Consider the following 19,973-nt stretch of genomic DNA (forward strand, 5'->3'; position numbering starts at 1 on the left):
GGGCTCTGTCTTTCTCACTTTGCCTTTTCTGGATCATCACATCTATTCCTAAGGTTTGAATACTCTGCATGGCATGATTCCCAATATTTTTTCTTACCCTTGGACAATTTTATAAATATTGAAAGAGATCTTTCAGCCTTAAACATGGATTTTTAAAAAAAATCATGTACTGTTTGTGAATATAAACAAAATTGGTCAAAGTTTTCCAAAAACTTCTTCATATTAGCATCGTGACTTTCCACTTGGACTTGTCGATGGAAAAAAAAAAAAGATTAATCAGTCAATCTAAGAAGAAATGGAGGCTTTTATTTGAGCCAAATTGAGGATTATAACCTGGAGAAAGCCTCTCAGAAAGCTCTGAGAATTTTTCCATCTGTTAGAGGTCAAAGCACAGTTACATAAGTTTTTGAGACAGAGTGCTATATGTTAAATGACGTATTATTGACAGTTTACACAATCCAGATCTATATGTACACAGGGAGTAGTGGGTCATGGGTCATCATGGCCTTTTACAAGAAGGAAGGTTATCTCCTAAGGAGGTCTGGTTAATGCAGGTGCACAATACACACTAAAGGGGAGGGAGGAGGCCCAAACAGGCAAAGAAAGATTTTATGTTTAAATTTTTCTTGTCTTGCCATAAAATATGAATTTTATTTCATCAGAGCCAATGATGTCTGTAGTTTCCACATAAGACTGCCTTCTCTACCCTTCAAGAGTGTTGGTCTAGGGGCTTCCCTGGTGGTGCAGTGGTTGAGAATCTGCCTGCTAATGCAGGAGACACGGGTTCGAGCCCTGGTCTGGGAGGATCCCACATGCCGCGGAGCAACTAGGCCCGTGAGCCACAACGACTGAGCCTGCACGTCTGGAGCCTGTGCTCCGCAATAGGAGAGGCCGCGATAGTGAGAGGCCCGCGCACAGCGATGAACAGTGGCCCCCGCTTGCCACAACTAGAGAAAGCCCTCGCACAGAAACGAAGACCCAACACAGCTAAAATAAATAATTTTTTTTAAAAAAAGAGTGTTGGTCTTCCAGCATTTCTTAAAAGAGCCCATAAGAGAATCAAAAGCCATTGGCATTTGATTGCCCTTGCATTTATGTAGAGCTAGCCTGTTACTAACTCTGGTTCAGCTGCTCACTGCTCAAAAGCCAATACTCAGACAAGTGTTGGTTGGAAAAGAAAGCTTGCTTTATTCAGGAGGTCAGCAACCTGGGGAGAAGGCGGACTCCAAAGATTCTGGGAGAATCATTTGCGGAGAGGGTCAGAGTCTTCCTTATCTTCCACTGTGTGCAGACTTTCTTCTGATTGGTTGGTGGTGAGGTAACAGGGCGGTGCTGCAGGAATCTTGCTCTCAGCCTGAGTTTACCATCCTCCACCTGCGTGGGGTCCTTAGTTCCTGCAGAAGAACCCAAAGGTTATGTATATCTCTTGAGGAACCAGGATTGCTGCACTGTTTCTTGACGGCTCTTCCTTTGTTTCTGCTTTCCCTCCCTTCCCTGATTAGCAACTGTTTGAACCTGCCCTTTGGAACTCAGGGAAGGTCAGGGAAGCTGAAAGAAGCCGATTTCCTACAAACAAGAAACGGGGACAGGGAAAGGATTTGTACCCGGGAGGGACCCACAGGATCCTGCTTGGTTTCAAGCCTACTTTAAAAAAAAATTTAAATACATGCAAAAAGTATAATTCATAAATGTACAGCCTGACAAATTATCCAAAATGGGCATACCCATGTAAACACCACACACGTCAAGAAATAGAACTTTACCAGCACCCCAGAAACTCTCCTGCCTTCCCAAATATTACCTCCTCTTCCTCCTCAAAGGGAATCACTACCTTTCTCACCATAGATTGGTTTTGCCTGTCTTTTAACTTTACCTAATGGAATCAGACAGTAGGTACCCTTTTGTGACATGAAGACTTTTTGTAGTTAGAGCTGCCCTGTCCAAAGATAAAGAGGACTGAGGGCTCTATCTGGAGAAAGTGCAAACCCCGCCCCCCCTCCCCGGAATATGTAAACACGGGACAAGTCTCTCAAGTATCAGATAAGGATCAGGACTGTCCTATCCTGAGATTCTTCGGTTCCATGGTCAGTTGTCTAAAGAGGTATATCAAACTACCCTTGTATTAATAACTTGTGGGACACATTATAAAAAGGAGCATTTTCATCCATCATATGAAAATATGGATAATACCTAATGCTGGGGAGGGTGTGGAGAAAAGGACACTTCCATTTGCTATTGTGAAAGTATGTGATATAATAATTCCGAGGGCAATTAGCTAATACCTACCAAAATTTTAAATGTTCATACGTTTTGGCCAGCAAACCCACATCTTGAAATCCATCCTCCAGAAATACTTGCAGCAACCCTGTACTGTGCCTCAATCTCCTCATTTCTAAAATGGGGACAATAGGAACTTCCCTGGTAGTCCAGTGGTTAAGACTTGAGGCTCCCAATGCAGTGGGCACTGGTTCCATCCCTGGTTGGGGAACTAAGTTCCTGCATGCGGCATGGCCCGGCCAAAAAAAATGGGGATAGTAGCACCTCAGTGGGTTGATGCAAAGATTAAATGAGCGCCCCTCCCACCCCCGCCCTTCGCACGCACAAACAGTGCCTGGTACACTCTCGCCCTTGTTTTAGTACATTGGGACTGTTTACTTGACGTTTTCCCAGAAGACCAATACATCTCCAAATCTCTAATTTGCTCCTACCAAACACAGCCCTCAGGGAAATGAAACTGGATTCGTGTTTGTCTACGTGCGATCTCTGGGAGGCTTGTTAAAATGCAGATTTTCGGGCTCACCCTAAGCCCACAGAACAGAATTAACAGCTGACGCACCCCGATTCAGGGCTTTAATAAGTTTCCCACGTGTCTCACGTTCTCCGACCTCCCGGCCGCCCTTTGCTGAAGGCCGGTGAAGCCTGCCTACCAGAGGGCGGCGCTCTTCCCCAGCTCTCCAGCCTCCGGCTCCCGGAAGGGCGGCTCTGTCCGCCGTCGGCGCCGCACTCGCCTCTTCTCTTCCGCTTCCGGTGTTCCCCACAACCATGGCTGCCGCCGCCGCCGCCGCCGCCGCCGCCGCCGCCGCCGCCGCCGCGGGCCCTGGGGCGCCGCTCTCCCCGGACGAATTGCTTCCGAAAGGCGATGCCGAGAAGCCTGAGGAGGAGCTGGAGGAGGAAGACGACGAGGAGGTACTGGGCACTGCGGGGCGGAGCGGGGCTGGGAGGGTGCGGGCGGGGAGCGGGGGTGGGGGCTCCGCGTGCTGCAGGAGCGGGACGAAGGCGCGTCGCGGAGCCTGGAGAGGTCCGAGCAGAGGCGTCTCCGGGAGGCGGGGTGAGGCTCCGCTGGGGCCGGGGTGCCCTAGCTCCAGGAGACCGGCATGTCCCGGCGTCGGGGGGTGGTTACCGCTGCTTCGGCCCATATCCGCGCCTCCTCCACCACAGTTAGATGAGACTCTGTCGGAGAGACTGTGGGGTCTGACGGAGATGTTCCCCGAGAGAGTCCGGTCCGCGGCTGGAGCCACTTTTGATCTCTCCCTCTTCGTGGCTCAAAAAATGTACAGGTAAGGGACGAGGGCAAAGACCTTGGGGTGTGCCTGGGGTGACTGAGGTGCCCTGAATGAACACGGGCTTTGGGAGCCGCAGACCTGGGTTGGAGGCCAGCCCGCCGGCTAGATCACTGAGTGACCTTGGACTGGTGCTACTTTAACCTTTCTTGGTCTCTATCTCCTCGTCTGTAAAGTGAGGATTCTTATTGGGCAGGGTCGTTGTGAGGATCACCTGAGATCATGTGATATAATTAATGTACAAGCAGCACGGTGAGAACTCAGGAGACTGTTCAGACTACTCTCACTAGACGCACAGGCCCTAGAGCTGCTCCTCCTGTTTCCGGTAGGAGTACAGCGCAAGAGTCGGGTAGGACACGCCTACCAAGAACACTGGAATGTGCAGGGCGAGAGATTTGGCTACTGGTGAGTTCTTGGTGAAGCTGTGTATTTTTGTCTTGCCGTCGGGCTCATGCTCCCTCCGCAGGTTTTCCAGGGCAGCCTTGTGGATTGGAACCACTTCCTTCATGATCCTGGTTCTTCCGGTCGTCTTTGAGACTGAGAAGCTGCAGATGGAGCAACAGCAGCAGCTGCAGCAGCGGCAGGTGAGCCCAGACCCTGGGCTTGTTGCCGGCAGTGGAGACATAAGTTGTCTGTTCCTCCGGCACCTAGGTAGGGCGGTTAGTGTGCCGGGAGGGATTGGGATCCGGCCCACCCTCCTTTAGGTGCCTGACTGTGCCCTCAGCATTGTTTTCATAGACCTTGTCTGCCTGGATGGGTATGATGGAAATGAGAGCCCTTACACCCCTCCTTTTCTTTTCCAGATACTTCTAGGGCCTAATACAGGGCTGTCAGGAGGAATGCCCGGGGCTCTACCCTCACTTCCTGGAAAGATCTAGATTGTTACTGCTATGTTTGGCCTGTCTTGGTGGGAGAAGTTTGAAAATTCAATAGTGTTTGAACTGCTGAGTATTGGGGTTTTTTTTATTTTATTTTTTTGAACTTTGGCACATTGATTTATCTAAACCTGGTGGGGAGAATTCTCCCCACATTGTCTCATGGAGAGACTCCTCACTTGCAACTGTGCCCTCCATGCTCTGCTGACTTATTTCTTCTGTCCTCACTCTGATACCAGAGTGCAGCAATGCATATGGTTACTCCAGCTCCGGCCATCCCACCCCTTTCACGAAGTTACTTCTGACGGAAGAGCTCCTCACTGTCCCGTTGTGGGGCAGGAACTGATGCCGTCGGGAAGGATGTGCCCCTGACCATGAACGACTGTCCGGTTTTTAAGAATGGGGATGTTGGGGAGGGACGTGCACGCGAGATAGAATGCATTACAGCTGTGCTGTGAATTTCTATGTTGGAAAGGATGGAGAGGGCTGGCAACAGCTTCAACCACAACGTGGGGACTGTGGAGGACAGAGCAGGAGCTCATTTCCTCTGCATATTTCGGCTGTTAGACGTGTGTGTGTCTAAGAGAGAAAAAGAAGTCAGTGCTCACTTTTTCTATTTAAATATTAAAAAATGATTCCAACCAAAAATGTCTTCCAAGTGCTCGTCATACATACCTTGAAATTATTTAGACCATTTTAGAAGGGCAAAGAAAACAGCCCCTCACATTTTCTCTCACCTGAGCCAGCACCACCGTTTAATACTGACTGATCCCTTAGGCCCAGGTCAGTTAAATTCCCAGAGGTAAAAAAAAATCCGTCTTTGACCAAGAACCTCTCTGAGCTCAAGCAATCGGTTTCAGATCCACCAGCAAAGGATTGGGTCCATGTACTTGCACAGTCTACAATGACATTATACAGTTATAAAGGGGGAATTCCCTGGTGGTCCAGTAGTTAGGACTGTGCTTCCACTGCAGGCAACACGGGTTCGATCCCTGTTTGGGGAACTAAGATCCCACATGCTGTGAAGCTCGGCCAAAGGAAAAAAAAAAGAAAAAATAATTATAAAGAACTTGCAAAGAATGACATAGTATTGCTATCTAGTCTGGGGATAGGAAGGTTGCAAATAGAACATCTTGGGTTTGTTCTTTTTGAAAATACAGTTGACCCTTGAACAACACGGGGTTAGGGGAACTGACCCTCCTTGCAGTCAAAAGCCTGTGCGTTTCTTTTAAAAATCATTGGCCCTCTGTGTGTCTGCTGTCCAACCAATCACAGTTCATGTGGCACTGTAGTATTTCTTGAAAAAAGTTCACGTGTAAGTGGACCCCCCCGAGTTCAAACCTGTGCTGTTTGAGGATCAATTGTAATTGCTGATGAGCTATTGACTGTGAATCCAGCTGTAGCCCTATCTTTGAACTTTGTGATTTTTCCATTTCACACACATTTTTATTGGCATTGTGCTAGTAACAATACTAAGTCTTTTATGTGGGTTGCTGGAACTATACTATACAATTTAGGAGGTGGCAGTATTCTCATTTTACAGAAGAGGAAAACAGTCCCAGAAAGGTTAAGTGATCTGTTCCAGGCTGAATAGAAAATGCCTGATCTGAATTCAAATCTAGTCAGTTTGGCTCGGAATCCTGCTATGTACTTGGTGCTGGGGCCTCCCAGGTCCTCTGTGTAAATACATAATCTTCCACCTGTTAACCAGGGAAGAACAGTCACTTGTCAGTAAAGAAAACTTGTACTTAAGATCAGGGTTAGGGTTCTTCATGTTGTGGAGCCTAGTTTTTACAAATTAAGTCGAAAAGTGTCTCGGGCTTTTTCTGAATCAAGTCCTACTTGGTGAGTATTTTGTCTGGATTTTTGAAGTGAGAGGTCTGGCCAAAGCACAGTATGTCTCTAAAAGATGACTTATGGTGGTAGTGAATTCCTTCCAAAGCAGCATCATACTAAACTTCACTTTTTTTTAATGTACATAATTATAGAATTCAGACAGATGAAATTTATGTATGGAGTTTTCCATTTTTAATATTTGGTTAAACAAAATACATCTTTTGTAAACAAACCCAGCACAAGGCCAACAAAAAGGAATAAAAGCAAGAAAAACAAAAAGCCTAGGGTTGCCCCTTACTGGGCATCAGGGTCAGGCCTGCCCCCTTTCTTAAAGGAAGTGGGGCTTTTTGCCCTTGGGCATCAGCATAGGTCCCTGTTCCTAAGCACCAGAATTGGATATGAACAGAGAAACCAGCCCTGAAATGTTTAAGCGTCTTTGCATATATCCCACTGGCTCATGGACTCCAAGTGCATGGGGACTCCTTTGAAGTGCCATTTGCACAGGCCCAAGCAGATTGGTGGCGAGGAGTTTCCTTCTCCCAGGAAATGGCTTACATCACTGACAGTGCCAATGGACCCAAGGTCCTGCTTGTGACAATGAGCAAGGTTGGCTGTAACTTCTGGCTGGTGGTGGTTGGAATGTCATTGTGCGGGGGCGAAGAGCTCCCTGTGGTGCCAAGCAGGTCTGCTGTGGAAAATGGTGCAGAAGACAATGCGGCCACTTGCTGAGAGGGTGTAACGCAGTTGCCGCTTGGTGGCCTCTGTTACTCAGCAGAAAAAATGGCCTTGTTGGATTGAAGATACATGTGCAGAAAAAGTGCTGGTGTAAACATGCACTCCAGTCACAGTGGGGAGAAAGCCTCAGCTTCATCCCGTTAAGCTTGCTCAGGCTGGACATGCAAGCCCCAGGCTGGCTCTGCTATTGGAGAGGTCTGGCCAGTGGGGCAGCTATCAGACCTGCCAAAACCACTGACCTGTGAGGGCTGGACAGGCCATCCTTGCCTGCCCACCTGCCCTGAGACAACCACAGCCACTGTGGTGACAGGCGGTGTAGTATGACCCTTACTTCTCCTTTTGTTTTCCCAAGTTACGGGGAGAAAAGTGGCCTACAACTATTTAAAGAGGTAGGGGGCAGGTCCATTCTCAGTTGATCTGTAAAGGAAGCTACAGAGATGACAAAGCGTAACGCACATATCCACCCAATGTGAGGGCTCTGCTTCTTGTCACTACAGTGACTCCAAGCCTAGGACTTCTACCCATTCTAGCTGCTCCAAGTCTCTGAAGGCTTATCTTCCCAATACTTTCCTTGCCCAACTCTGTCTCAAACTAGTAGAATTTGATGTCAAAGGCAGTCTTATTTTTTTCCTGATTTCTGCCAGAGTGGGTCAGCTGGGAAAACTGCCCTTTTGCCTATCTTGTGCCTCAAAGCCTCCTAAACCAGTGCAATGCAGTGAAGTGGGAGGGATGATGCTGGAGTGAGGCGGACAGGCTGTCCATGCCTGCCCCAGCCTGGTTCTGGCCACATCCTCTTAGGTATCTAGCTCACCCTGTCACACTAGAATATCGCAGGATTCAACCGCCCGGCATGGAATATTAGAGAACTTTTCATTATAAAACTCCAAGGATGGCCATAAACCACTCTTAAAAACGGGGTAAGGGCGGCATTAAGGGTTGGAGACAGCATGCTGTACTGCTGCTGCAGTTTTGGAGATGGTTTCCTGAGAGGCCTTTTTGCTCTAAGTCCTTCAAACCCGTCAGCATGGGCTTTGCCTGTACTGTGTCTTCAGACCCACTGGTTGCCAGGAAAGGGGAAGTGAAGGCAGCATCTCCAGGTGAGTCAGAGCAGCAGTGAACTCCAGCAGAGCCTCTGGCAAGTCCTCAGAGAAACGGGGAAATAAGCTAAGACCCACCTTTCTTTCTCCTCTCTTAAATAAAACAAAAGTCTTCCATAGCTTGCCTTAAGCACACAGAGCTCCTACTTTCCTTTCCCAGAACAAGTAACGCTGGTTCGTTCTGTAACAGTCTACATGTCTGTCCTATTGCACTGTCAAATGTGAGGGGAAAAACCCGATGAGATGTTTGGGGACGTGGCAAGGGCAGACCCACTGTAGAGGCCACAGCACATCACAGAGGATTTCGGGGGTTGAGGTGAGGGAAGGCTGGGTAGAACTGTGTTACACATCAGCCCTCCAACTCTGATGGGCCTCCACCTCTTCTGGTACCACCAGCAGGAGTTCACAGTTCTTTCCTCGCAAATGATGTTTTAAAAATTTCCTACAGGAAAAAAGGGTAGATGAAAGAGAAAATGAAAATGCTAGTAAAATTGCAAACTCCAGTCTTGGGGCCACATGTTCGCCAGACAGGACCCTTGTTATTTATACCCTTGGCTGCCCTAAACACACTCTAGTAGTGATCTGTTCTTGGAGGAGTCCACATTTGGTTACCCCTCAATCTGTCCAGTTAAATTTCCAATCTGAATTTTTGCTCATCCTCATATGTTACTGCCAACAGTAGCCAGTTCTGTGAGGAACAGAGCCCAAAGTACTCTAAAGGACTTATAATTGTAAAAAAAAAATAAAATAAGAAGAAGGAGGAGTTTCTTCTTTGGTTCCAGGGAAATTTAGCCCCCTCTGGCCCAAATGTTTGCCTTCCTTTCACTGAACTGGCAGCTATACTGTCAAGTTGGAGAATGTTACAATGCCAGTCCCGCCAGACTAGGAAGCCAGCATCCCAGGTAACGGGACTTCTCTACCAATGGGATTTAACGTCTTCATGGGCCATTGAAGATTCAGGTCTTTTTAAAGTCTGAAACCCTATGATTCTAAGTGACAATAAGGAGAGGACCCAAGGAACTAGGAATGTCATTTCCTTTGTCCAAAGATAAGCTCAACTTGCCACTACATCAGCCACACAGGTACCTGAGCTCGCCCTCGCCTCCAATCCATTCGGGCATCTTCAGTTTGGAGTCGAGGTTGTAGTAGGCACCTCCCACCTCTCGAACACAGATCCAGTGCTGCCTTTTGAGTGGCAACTTCAGTGGACCCCAACACAGGCTGGAGGGCAGATTCATGATGAAGCCCATAACGTTAGTGAGAGCAATGGCGCCGACATCCCTGCAGAACAGAAACGGTGTCGGGCTCTGCAGCAGCCAACTCCCCCGGATTCCCCGGCGGTAACACCACCACTGGCCACCTCCCCGGCTGAATGCCAGTTCTCATCAAGTCAAGCCTGGTTCAATTACCTGCGCTTGTCCCACCAAACAGCTTCATAGCCTTTGGTTTGAAGTGCTGCCATAATGACGTTCACATCGTAGTTCCCATTTCCCAGCATGCTCTTCTTGTGGGGGGTCACCATGGTGTTTGGAGACAACCTGCAAATGTGAAAGGAGGAAAGCTGAGACTTGCTGGTCAACCTAACCCCTCCTGGCCCTGCACTGGCAGGGACAAAAGAGTACTTTACACCACTGCCCCTGGAAGCTTGTTTCCTCCCATTCAAGTAAACGTAACGAGTTTTTACCAAAGTATTTTGAAGTCTGGGCTCCTGCTTCCCTAGGGATTACCTTTCCTTTTATGAAAAACAATAATTCAGTAGCAGTGGGGCCTATCTGCCTGCCATTTAGAAAGTGTGTCTCCAGTGAATTCAATGGATACAGAGAATGTTCCACGAAGGAGTCTCATCTATGAAATCCCCAGTCTTCCCATTTCTGCAGTCTTCTTCCTTGCTGATCTTCTTGCCTTGATACAGCCTTTTGTTTAACATTAAAAATAGTATTTGATAGTTTGATTGCATGGGTAGTATTTCTTACTCTCATTTCTTACACTTTAAATGCTTTCTGTTTAAGGCTTGCATACTTGGTAATCATCAATCATTAAATACTCAAAGGCCTACAGGGGCTCAGACAGGTAACATAAATGTATGAACTGGGGCCACATAAGGCAATATAAAGTAGTAAGGCCCATATTAAACTGAAATTCATGAACCACCTAAAGGTATTCTGAATATACATGTGTGTAAAATACCTGAATTAAAAAAAACAAACAAACACAAACTGGAAAAAAATTTTGTACCAGATAAACAAAACTCAACTGCAGTGTGGTTTGCTCACTGGCTTTAAGCCACCTTTGCCCAGGCCTCTTTAGCCACTCCTCCATCTCATGACAAGGTCAGTTCTGAAGGCATTCCCAATCCTATTAATTTGCTTTCATAGGCGGCGCAGGCCGGGACCTGAGGAAAGGCCATCTTGAAGGAAGGGGCAGCATGCCTTTCACCTCTGTGTGAAGGGGAGGAAGGGAAATGACGTGAGTTCCTCAGGAATAAAAGTGGAGAGCGGATGTCTAGGAGGTTGCTAAATGCCATCTCCAGGAGAGAATCAGATCTTTAGGTCAACTCTAAAAACTTAAGAAATCTTATACTCTATATACAGCAACCATACTGATATTTTTCCAACATAAAACATACTCCTGCCACTACTTAAACCCTCCAAGGCTCCCAAAGCACTTAAATATGATCTAAACTACTTCCTCTGGCCTGCAAGGCCCTTAGGATTCTGCTGACCTCATCCCTACCTCTTAGCACAAACACCTTCTCTCTGCAGTCTGAACACACAGAGCTCCTTCTCACTGGAGGGCCTTTGCACTCACTGTTCCCGCTGTCTGGAATCCTCTTCCCCTAGATCTCCACTTGCTCTGCTCCTCATTTTTTGGGTCTCAAGTGTTATTGCCCTAGAGGCCTTTTCTGACCACCCAACCTTACGTTTCTCCCAGTCATTTCCTCTTACATCCACCTGCTTTAATTTAATTATAGCTCGTGTTACTACTGGACATGTTTTCTGACTTGCGTGTTTTTCCACACTAGAAAGACAGCAGGGGCCTTCTCTACCCATCACCAGACCTCAAAGAATACCTGGCACGTGATAGGTGCTCGAGGGACGTTTGTTGAAACGTTTTCCATGCTTATTTTGTTTTCCCTCTCTCTTGCCCTGTAAATATTAGCAGACCCTTAAAATAATAAGGGCTTATATGCTAGCCTCCAGAGTTAGCAAAGAAGGGGATCTGAGGACACTAAACTCCACTCTGCAACCAAACTTTGTTTTACCTGTGACAATAAATACCGTTTAGTGAAAACTTCTCTGCCATGCCTGATGATAGATGCTTTCATATATGTATCTCATTTAATCCTCACAATAAACCCATAAGAAGGTATGAATTATTACCATTTTATGGGTTTAGAAACTGAAGTTTGGTGATTTAAAATGACTAGCCCGTGATCACTTCCCTTATAGATGACAGAACTAGGATTCAAACTCGGGTTTGTTTGAATCCAAAGTTCTGCTTGCTGTCTTACGGCAAGGACTCATGAATCAGAGCGGCTGGTGGCGGTGGGCTGATAAGAGGAAAGGCCAGCTGAGTCCCTTGGCCTGGGCCTAAAATGTAGCTTAACAGGACAAAGGCTCTCAATGGGTTCTTGGGCACTTGGATTAAATGAGAAAGCATATGAAAGTCTATCTCAAGATATATCAAGTTGCTCTCCCTTCACCAGCTTTTCAGTAGCTTCTCAATACCTTCAGAGAAGTCTCCAGACAGTAGACGCATGAAGGTTCCAGCAAAGAAACTGCTGAGTCCTCCATCTCTTTCACCATCTAACTCCCTACCAAGCTCAAACCTTAGTGCTGCGTTTCCCCGCAATGCGCTCCTCAGAGGATCACAGAGGCATTTAATACAATAGCTGAATGAATCAAGCAAACAGGTTTCCTACAGGTTTTCTTGAAGCCCCTAATATGCTAATATTTACCTTGAGTCTCGGGGAGAGGGTGTACAAAAGGTTTCAGCTCCCAAACAGGTTTGACCACACATTTTTTTTGAGGTGCACCTTCTAGGGCTAGTGTTCCGAGTGTCTCTTCTCCTTGTCCTACATCAATCTCAGATTCAAATCCTTGCCTGTCTATTCCTACTCTCTCCCCTAACTGGAGGCTCCTCACCTCACACCTGGATTAAAAAAAAATTTTTTTTAATCTTTTGGCTGCACCATGCAACATGGGGGATCTTAGTTCCCCGACCAGGCATCGAGCCCTCGTCCCCTGTATTGGAAGCGTCTTAACCACTGGACCACCAGAGAAGTCCCACACCTGGATTTTTTGACACAGGTTCCTAAATTGACCTCCTTGCTTCCAAATGCTCCTTCCACCTATTCAGCCTTTATGTTCCTGCCACCTTCACCAAGGTATCATTTCACTCACTTACATAAGAACTGTCAGTGGAGCCAGTTGCCTGGTTGGCCAACTCCAACCCTCCCAGCCCCACTTGACCTGCTGTTTCCCTTTCATTGGGCTTAGTGTACTTCAGGCACCATGACCATGTGGCCTCTCTTCTTTTATCCTAGTTCTTGTTTCAAGCTAAATCCTAAAGCTTCTTCAAGCTCAACCTAACATCCTACCTCTTCCATGGAATCCTTCCTGGCTCCAGGGCAGTAGAAAAAGGAGGGAGATCAGGAGGACCACACACATCTGAGTTCACATCCAAGCAGAGTCAATATCAATTCTGAGATTTAGTCTCCATGCCTGTTAGCTTCTCTGTAAAAATGGGAATGATTCCTATCTTATAGGACCACTGAAGAATTCATTTATTTTATACATGTCCAACAAAATAGTAAACTCCCGAGGCAAAGGGGATGACTCATCTCCTCTGTATCTCTCACAGCTGGGCAATGGCAACTGCATAACCGTGTGTCTGTCAAACCAATCAATATAGGAAATGCTAAGAATGGTTTCCATCTCACTCCTAGAAGAGTGGCCATTTGAGTAAGTGGGATCCATCCAGTGTGCCCATTATACCAGTGCTTGTTTTTACTTTGACAATAATCAAGTGCCCACTGTGTTAGCTATTTTTATGAGATTTATCACTTAATCCTTCCAACAATCTTGAGATAGAAATTAACCCCGTAGTGTAAGTAAGGAAGCTGAGGTACAAAGAGGTTATGGTGACTTGTACAGTCATATACAGCTAGTGAGTGGCAGAGCTAGGATTCTACCTCTAAACCTAAAGCTACAATGAACAGTCTCCTGGACATTTCAACACACTGATCCCACTGAATTCCATGGGAATTCTACTCTGTCCCAGTGGAATGTTTTCTTGAGACTCCTCGGCAAACTCCTATTCAGGACTGTCTTAATTATTTCCACGGAAATTCTGGACTGTACGCTAGCCTCTCATTTTTGTCACCATAGGCAGAGGTTAGAGCCATAAGATTTGAAGTGATCTACAACTGAGAAGATGGGTTCTAGCCCAGGTCTCTCCACTGATGTCTGTGCCCTCAGTTAAGTCTCTGGTCCTCTCTTATAGTTACCACTGTGTCTGGCTAAGGTGATGTTTCAGGTTTGAATGAAAAGGAGATGTGGAAACATGTCATCAAGATTCCTTTTTTCCCTTAATTTTTTCCTTTTTATAAGTTCTGAGGTGTGACCTTAGAAAATATGGCTCAGAACTTCCTAATGTGTTTTTAAATTATTAAATACATAAAGCACAGCTTAAATACATAAAGCACAGATCACAGCGCCAGGCACACAAAAGTACTCTGTAGGTGCTGGCGATGGTGATGACGAGAAGGAGTCTGCCCGGCCCTTGGATGAGAAAATTTAAATCTCTAGAGGTTAACACTCAACAACACCTTTTCTCCATTTACAACCGCCATACCTTTAAAGGTGGCCCCTTCCTTTAAATGTGTGCTCAGGGACTTTTTAATGGGGAGGCAGGAGGGCTTCTCTGTGGTAGAGGATGTTCACCAGTATCTATAATCTCTTATAGTCTGACCTTTTCTCCAATTGCAGTTGTTCATCCTTTTCAAACCGATGATCTCTTTTTGACCACTATCTTCAAATCCTGGATTGAGCCTGTCACACCTGACTCCTCTCTTGCCTGTTCCTGTGTTGCTGCCGAGTGATTAGCTTAGTCCTGTCTAAATTCCTATTCATTTCTATTCCAACCATGAGTCATCTCATACCCACAACTGCATTGTAACTCCACCCTGCTTTTGTATTCTGTCTGGCTAAAATTCAACTGCTAGAATGAACTTCCTCTCAACAAATGGCATTAATCAAAAATTGTGTCCCATTTCTACCATTCATCAGCCACATCTTCAAAACAGCATAGAACTTAAGATCTGGGAATTAAAAATTATCTAGTTAACATTACTGCCAACGTTACTCTTCTTTTCTGTTAAAATCCAAATAGATTATCTTTCTCCCTTTAGATTGCTCTGAGTTCCATGGTTCTAAATTCACTTCAGTCTTTTCTCAAGGCCGGGTCAATGGACGGTTCTAAGACGTACTTCTCAGCAGCTGAGTCTTGTTCAGCTTGTTTTCTTTACAGTGTGTAGTGGTGCCTGGCATACTGAAGGCAGCTAGTAAATGTTTCTCGTTTAAAAAATTCTATCTCCTCTCCCTCACCTCTCCTCCCTTTCACACTTCTTTGTTTCTATCTATCCACACCGAATCTTCCCATATTAAATACTCCATACAGAATTCCACCTCTGGAGTGGTAGGGTACATGTATTCTCATATGTACTGGTCTGCTGTTACTCTGAGGTGGATCTTGTGCTGATAGGTACCTGGGGGAATGTAGTACAACTTGCTAAAGCTTCAAAAGCCAGGAATAGAACTTTGGTTCCATGTGAGTGTTTAGCAAATATTTAGCATTCTTTCATTCAGGGAAAACATAGCTGAAAAAGTCCTGCTATTATCCACAAGCAGCTTATAGTCCACATCTTCAAACCCAGGCCCAACTTCCTAGCAGGGTGAACAGCTACGGATGATGTCATTGCTCTGAGACGCCTTCCCAATACTCAGGAAGTAGCAGAGCAGATCGGAAAGCAGGCCCTCCATTCACAAAGCTTGGGACCAAATCCTACAACGAATAGCTCTGTGAACTCTGTTCCCTCATCTGGAAAGATGAAAAATAACAGGATCTACCTTTTTTTTTTTTTTTGGCCGCACAGCATGTGGGATGTTATCTCCCTGACCAGGGATCCAACCGGTGCCCCCTGCAGTGGAAGTGCGGAGTCTTAACCACTGGACCGCCAAGGAAGTCCCAGGATCTACCCTTAAGATTGGTGTCAGGAGTGAGTGAACACAAGGAACGCACTCAGAACAGTGCTTTGCACAGAGTGTTCATCTGTGTTAGTGATCACCATCATGTCAGGTCCAGGCCAAATTTAGAGAAGTGGAAAACTTCTGAATGGACACACCGAGTCTTGGAATTGACATTGACTAGTGAGTGAAACTGGGCAAATTGCTTAAATGGAAACCTAGTTTCCCAGGATCACTGCTGATACGGTTGTTGCAGGGCTGTCACAGAGTACCGAGTACCAAGCAAGTTCAAGGACTCACTGTCAGTCTTTTCCTTCTCCCTAGACTTCGATTAGGAAATAATCTGAAAATATCCAATTAGGAGAAGAAGATATATTAATGGCTGCCAAAAGGAAGCAGTCTAATGGACTGGCCTCCTTTCTGCTTTCAGCTACACGACCTAGCAATCTGAGACAAGTTATCTCACCTCCCAGGGCCCTGTTTCCTGAGAAGAGTTAATTCTACTTGCCAGATGATGGCCATGATGCAAAGGACACATCTGCCCTGCTAAGGCATTACTATGGTTATTACTGACACTGGAAAATAATTACTCTCATTACAATTTTGTCAGCACACTGGGATTAACATTCTTTTAAGAGAGGGCCTACGGTTCTTTCAGGGTAAGTGGTCCATACCTATGCTTCATAAATCACCCCAAATAGGTTGTTCCCAGCTGTAATTCAGGCCCTCTGGGGCAATCATTTCATTTCTGAATGGAGTCAGAGAAGGGTCTTCTGGAACTGCCAATACACATTGCTTGAAGAATTCTTGGGCTTTCTCTGCACTGAGAATTGAGCGGGATAACTCTTTATAAGCTGGTGTAGTGAGACAGGCGCACTGTCAGAGTTGCTATGGACAGCACACGTGCTGAACCAGCCACTGCAGAACCATTTCTCATACCCTTTGAGAGAAGAATTTTAGAACATCAAAGCTGACAGAAGAAAGCTGAACTTCTATCAACCTGTCCGGTAGCGTTTGGAAAGTGGATAAGAAAGGCCCTCTAGAATGAAGTAGAAAGGGGAGGGGACCTAGAGTCAGCTTCAAATCACAGCTTTGCTACTTAGAAGCTATTTGGACAAATTACCTGACCTTTCTTTCTGTTTCTTTATCAGTGAAATAGAGACAGTAAATCTACTGTTAGGAGAGCTACACAAAACACCATATGAAAAGCACCAACCCCAGCACACGGCCTCGTAGAAAAGCTGAGCACTGTGTATATACCCTTCTTATGGAACCCACTACATTCCAACTCTGATGACAGGTGACTGAGTGTGTACGTATCTTGTCCCCCTTCTAGACTCTAAACTCCTTGGGGGCAGGACTTGAGAGGCATTAACAGCATAGTGGTCAACAGCACAGCAACAACAAACCTGGATTCAAGCCTGGCTTCATCTCTTGTTATGTTACCTTGGGCAAATTACTGAACTTCTCTGAGCCCTGTCTTTATCCATAAAATGGAAATGACAACACAGATTCCAATGGATTGTATAAGGGATCACTTGAGGTAACACCACTGAGGCTCTTAGCACTGTGCCCAGCCCACTGTTAAGTGCTCAGTAAATGGTCCTGATTATTCACTTTCCCATTCCTGTGTCCCTTATACCTGCTAACAGCATTTAGCTGTTAGCATTAACAGCATTAACAATCCCTGTTGGTTTGAAGGTTTATGCAGCAGAGACGCTGCCCCACGCGCAGAAATTCAAAAAGAGCACAAAAGGATAGAGACACCAAGAAGGAGTCCCCTACCTCTGGAAAATCTCTTGCAGCGTGTCCCGGGTGAAGGCATTGCTGTCCTGGAAGACATTATTGAGGGCGTGCAGAGCACAAAGCTCCCTGCGCTGTTTCTCATGGTAGATTTGTAGGGGTGCAGCCTGGGGTAGCTCCAATGATTCGGATTTGGCCTTGTCTCCTTTCCATGGCACGCAACTCATGTTTTTCGTTTTAGGTTCCAGAGAGGGCTAAAAACACCCCACTCTTTCCTCCTGAGGAGGAATGTAAGCTTCTCAGTCTTTGCAGGATTCCTGAGGTCTACCTTATTTTCTGATGTCCATGATTTATGCTTTGTCACGGGGAGAAAAGGTCATAATCAAAAGGAAAAATAATCCCCTTCTCAAAACAAAGATAACTTTTGGATTTAGTGTATTTTGCCACCACTGTCGAAGTGCAGAAGTTTTAAAAAATCATATAAAATCTAAGACCTTGTTTTCCTTCTTCCACCCTCCTCTTCTACCCCTTCCAAAAACACACGATTTTCTTGCTGTATTTTCCTTTCTACAAATGCCAACCAGGCCTCAAGGTAGGAGGACCGAACGGAGTCGGTCACATCGCTCCTTTTCTTCCATTTCTTTGGAACCACAACGCCACTGACTCAGGAGACAAGGCCTAGGTGGTGGATAAAACGCAAATTTCGAGCAGCTAGCGAGGGCCGGCCAGCGTGGGATCGCGGGCCCTGCTGGGGCGTCGGGGGAGGCTCTCCATCCTCTCGGGTGCGGTGGGACCCCGCGGGGCCGAGGCCGGCGCAGCTCCCTCGGAAAGCGCGGACTCTCGCCTTCTCGCCGCGGCCCTACGGGGAAGACAACTCCTGTCAGCTCCGGCGGTCGGGTGGGCCGCCGCAGAGGACCAGGCTGCCCAGGGAAGCTGCGCGATGGGTCCGGCCCCAGCCCCAAGGAAGGTCCTGCACTGCGACGGGCAGGCCCGCGAGGGGTGGGGCCGGACAATTCGTCTCCCCCTCGGGGGCCCAGGCCCACCCAGCTCGCCGCCCCCACCCCAACCTCCCCGCCCGTCACGTGAGTGCAAGCCGAGGCGCCCTCCCGCCGCTCCCCTAACCCCGACCCCGCCCGGTCTCCCGCGCCGCCGGGACAGCGTGCGGACGCGCCGCCGGTCGCCCCCTCACCGATGCAGGCCGCCACCTGGAGCTGCAAGCCGCCACCTGGGCCGCTCTCGGGCGGGCGAGCGAGCGCGCGCACCTGAGCCCGACGTCAGCGGCCCCAGCCCAGCGCGTGCTCCGAAAACGCCCTCCTTCGCCGTCCCAGTTCCCGCCCCGCCGCGGCGTCCGCTCTGACGTCGGCCTGACGTCAGCGGCGCCGGCTGTGGGGTCGCGGCCGCCGTGCGTCTGTTGCGCGGGTGCACGCTGCGTTGGGCCCCCTGGCGGTGTGGGGTGGGTAGCCCGGCGGCGGCTGTAGCGGCGACTCGCCGCAGGTAGAGATAGTGCCCGGCGCCTCGGCTGGTGCCCGGATCCTCTGTTCTCTCCCTCCGGGGCTGGGCAGGCCCGGCGGCCGGTGAGAGTCCCGCCCCGATGCCTGTCCCGCCCTTCTCATCCCACGGGCGTCGGCTCGGTTCCGGGGCGGCGACGCAGCCTGGGGCTACACTTCGCGACTCTCCCCAGCCCTCCCGTCTTTCTGATCAGGCTTTTTGGGCCGAGTGCTTTCGCGAACCCGGACTAGTTTCACTTGCGCTGGCCGTTTTCTTTGTCTAGCATGCCGTTCGCCAGGTGATTTCAAAGCACCTTAGTGACGCGGTCGGGCGCAAATTCTCTTGTTTAGTGGGCCCGACCGCCCTCACTTTCCGGGAGCTCTGAGGGTAAGTGCCTCGCCGGGAGTCACGTTTCAAGTGGAATAATCCTATTTCAGTTCCTTGGTGTCGTATTTCGGCTTGCTACTCACTGACCACTGCCCTTTTGCCTTCGGTTTCCCGTCTGGTCTCACAGTGGCGGCCGTAGAGCTTTCCTCTGAGTTTTCTTAAGGCGTTAAGTGCATTGTGTGTGTCAGGAAGATGAACTCAGTCCCACATGGATTGTTTTCCCCTTTTTTTTACCCAAAGACATGTGGAAGGCTTCAGCAAATATTCATCATCCACTTTAGTGTTGCTATCCTTTTGGATTTTTGTTCAGAAAGTTGGAAAAACAATAAAAGAAAAGATCACACTTAATTCAGTCATTTCTTTAATCCTGCTTCAATACAGCTCAACACTTAAAACACAAGCATCAACTGAGTAAATCTGAAAATCTACTTGGCCTACTAAACAACTCATGAATCGGGCAGCATCCCGCCTAGTAAATAGAAAGGCGCTCCTAGGAGTTGTGCAAAATGGAAAGTTTTCAACAGGCAGAAGAAAGAGTGGATTGTATTAGGGAAGGTCACATTCCCTTATAGGAAGCAAGGGGTCTTATCAGGCAGATTACCTGATTCAGGAAATTCCAGAGTGATTGGTTTAAGATTCTACTCCTGATAGAGGTTGAAACTGCAGTTAGGTTAGGTGTTAAATCTTGGTGGGGCTCAACACAAGTGACTCCATTTGGGGCTTGTTTCTTTTTAACAACACCATTACACTAAACACAGAATTATCACTTAACATACTTGTTTGTGTGCCTACCATGTGGTTGGGAGTCCTCTGCCCTCGTCCAGACAACTTTTGAATCATCTTAAATTTTTATTATCTGTAAGCCATATAAGGATTACAGTTATATTTGTGTATGATTCGTAATTGAGGCTTGCAAACATTGTTCTTCTAAGTGCTTTACTTATATTAACTCATTTACTGCTAACTTGTTAGGTAGGTACTTTTTTTTTGAGATGACAGCTGAAG

General features: G+C 47.3%; 2 protein-coding genes across 4 annotated transcripts; one reads left to right on the forward strand and one right to left on the reverse strand.

Annotated features, from left to right (window-relative positions):
- The first annotated feature begins 3,041 nt into the window (after positions 1–3,041).
- On the forward strand, positions 3,042–5,083 carry TOMM22 (translocase of outer mitochondrial membrane 22). Its single transcript, XM_022597026.2, has 4 exons — positions 3,042–3,186; positions 3,439–3,557; positions 4,027–4,144; positions 4,364–5,083. Exons 1-4 carry the CDS (start codon positions 3,043–3,045, stop codon positions 4,436–4,438), a joined length of 456 nt encoding a protein of 151 aa, XP_022452734.2. The 5' UTR covers position 3,042; the 3' UTR covers positions 4,439–5,083.
- Positions 5,084–6,440: 1,357 nt separating this feature from the next.
- Positions 6,441–18,640, reverse strand: JOSD1 (Josephin domain containing 1). Of its 3 annotated transcripts, none has more exons than XM_022597025.3 (5): positions 18,283–18,640; positions 17,136–17,952; positions 9,513–9,641; positions 9,190–9,384; positions 6,441–8,545 (listed from the first exon to the last, which is right to left on the reverse strand). In XM_022597025.3, the coding sequence occupies exons 2-5, from the start codon at positions 17,318–17,320 to the stop codon at positions 8,446–8,448; spliced, it is 609 nt and encodes a 202-aa protein (XP_022452733.1). In that variant the 5' UTR covers positions 17,321–17,952; positions 18,283–18,640; the 3' UTR covers positions 6,441–8,445. The 3 variants fall into 3 exon arrangements, with proteins under 3 accessions (XP_022452733.1, XP_030616741.1, XP_030616742.1); XM_030760881.2 differs by lacking the exon at positions 18,283–18,640 and adding an exon at positions 10,358–10,541 and having other exon boundaries at positions 17,136–17,239; XM_030760882.2 differs by lacking the exons at positions 17,136–17,952; positions 18,283–18,640 and adding exons at positions 10,358–10,541; positions 12,704–17,105.
- Between the last annotated feature and the right edge of the window lie 1,333 nt (positions 18,641–19,973).

This window comes from Delphinapterus leucas, chromosome 11, assembly GCF_059928025.1.
Source record: "Delphinapterus leucas isolate spDelLeu-1000000601 "Yukka" chromosome 11, BTC_Dleu_Yukka2, whole genome shotgun sequence".
NCBI classification, from domain to species: domain Eukaryota; kingdom Metazoa; phylum Chordata; class Mammalia; order Artiodactyla; family Monodontidae; genus Delphinapterus; species Delphinapterus leucas.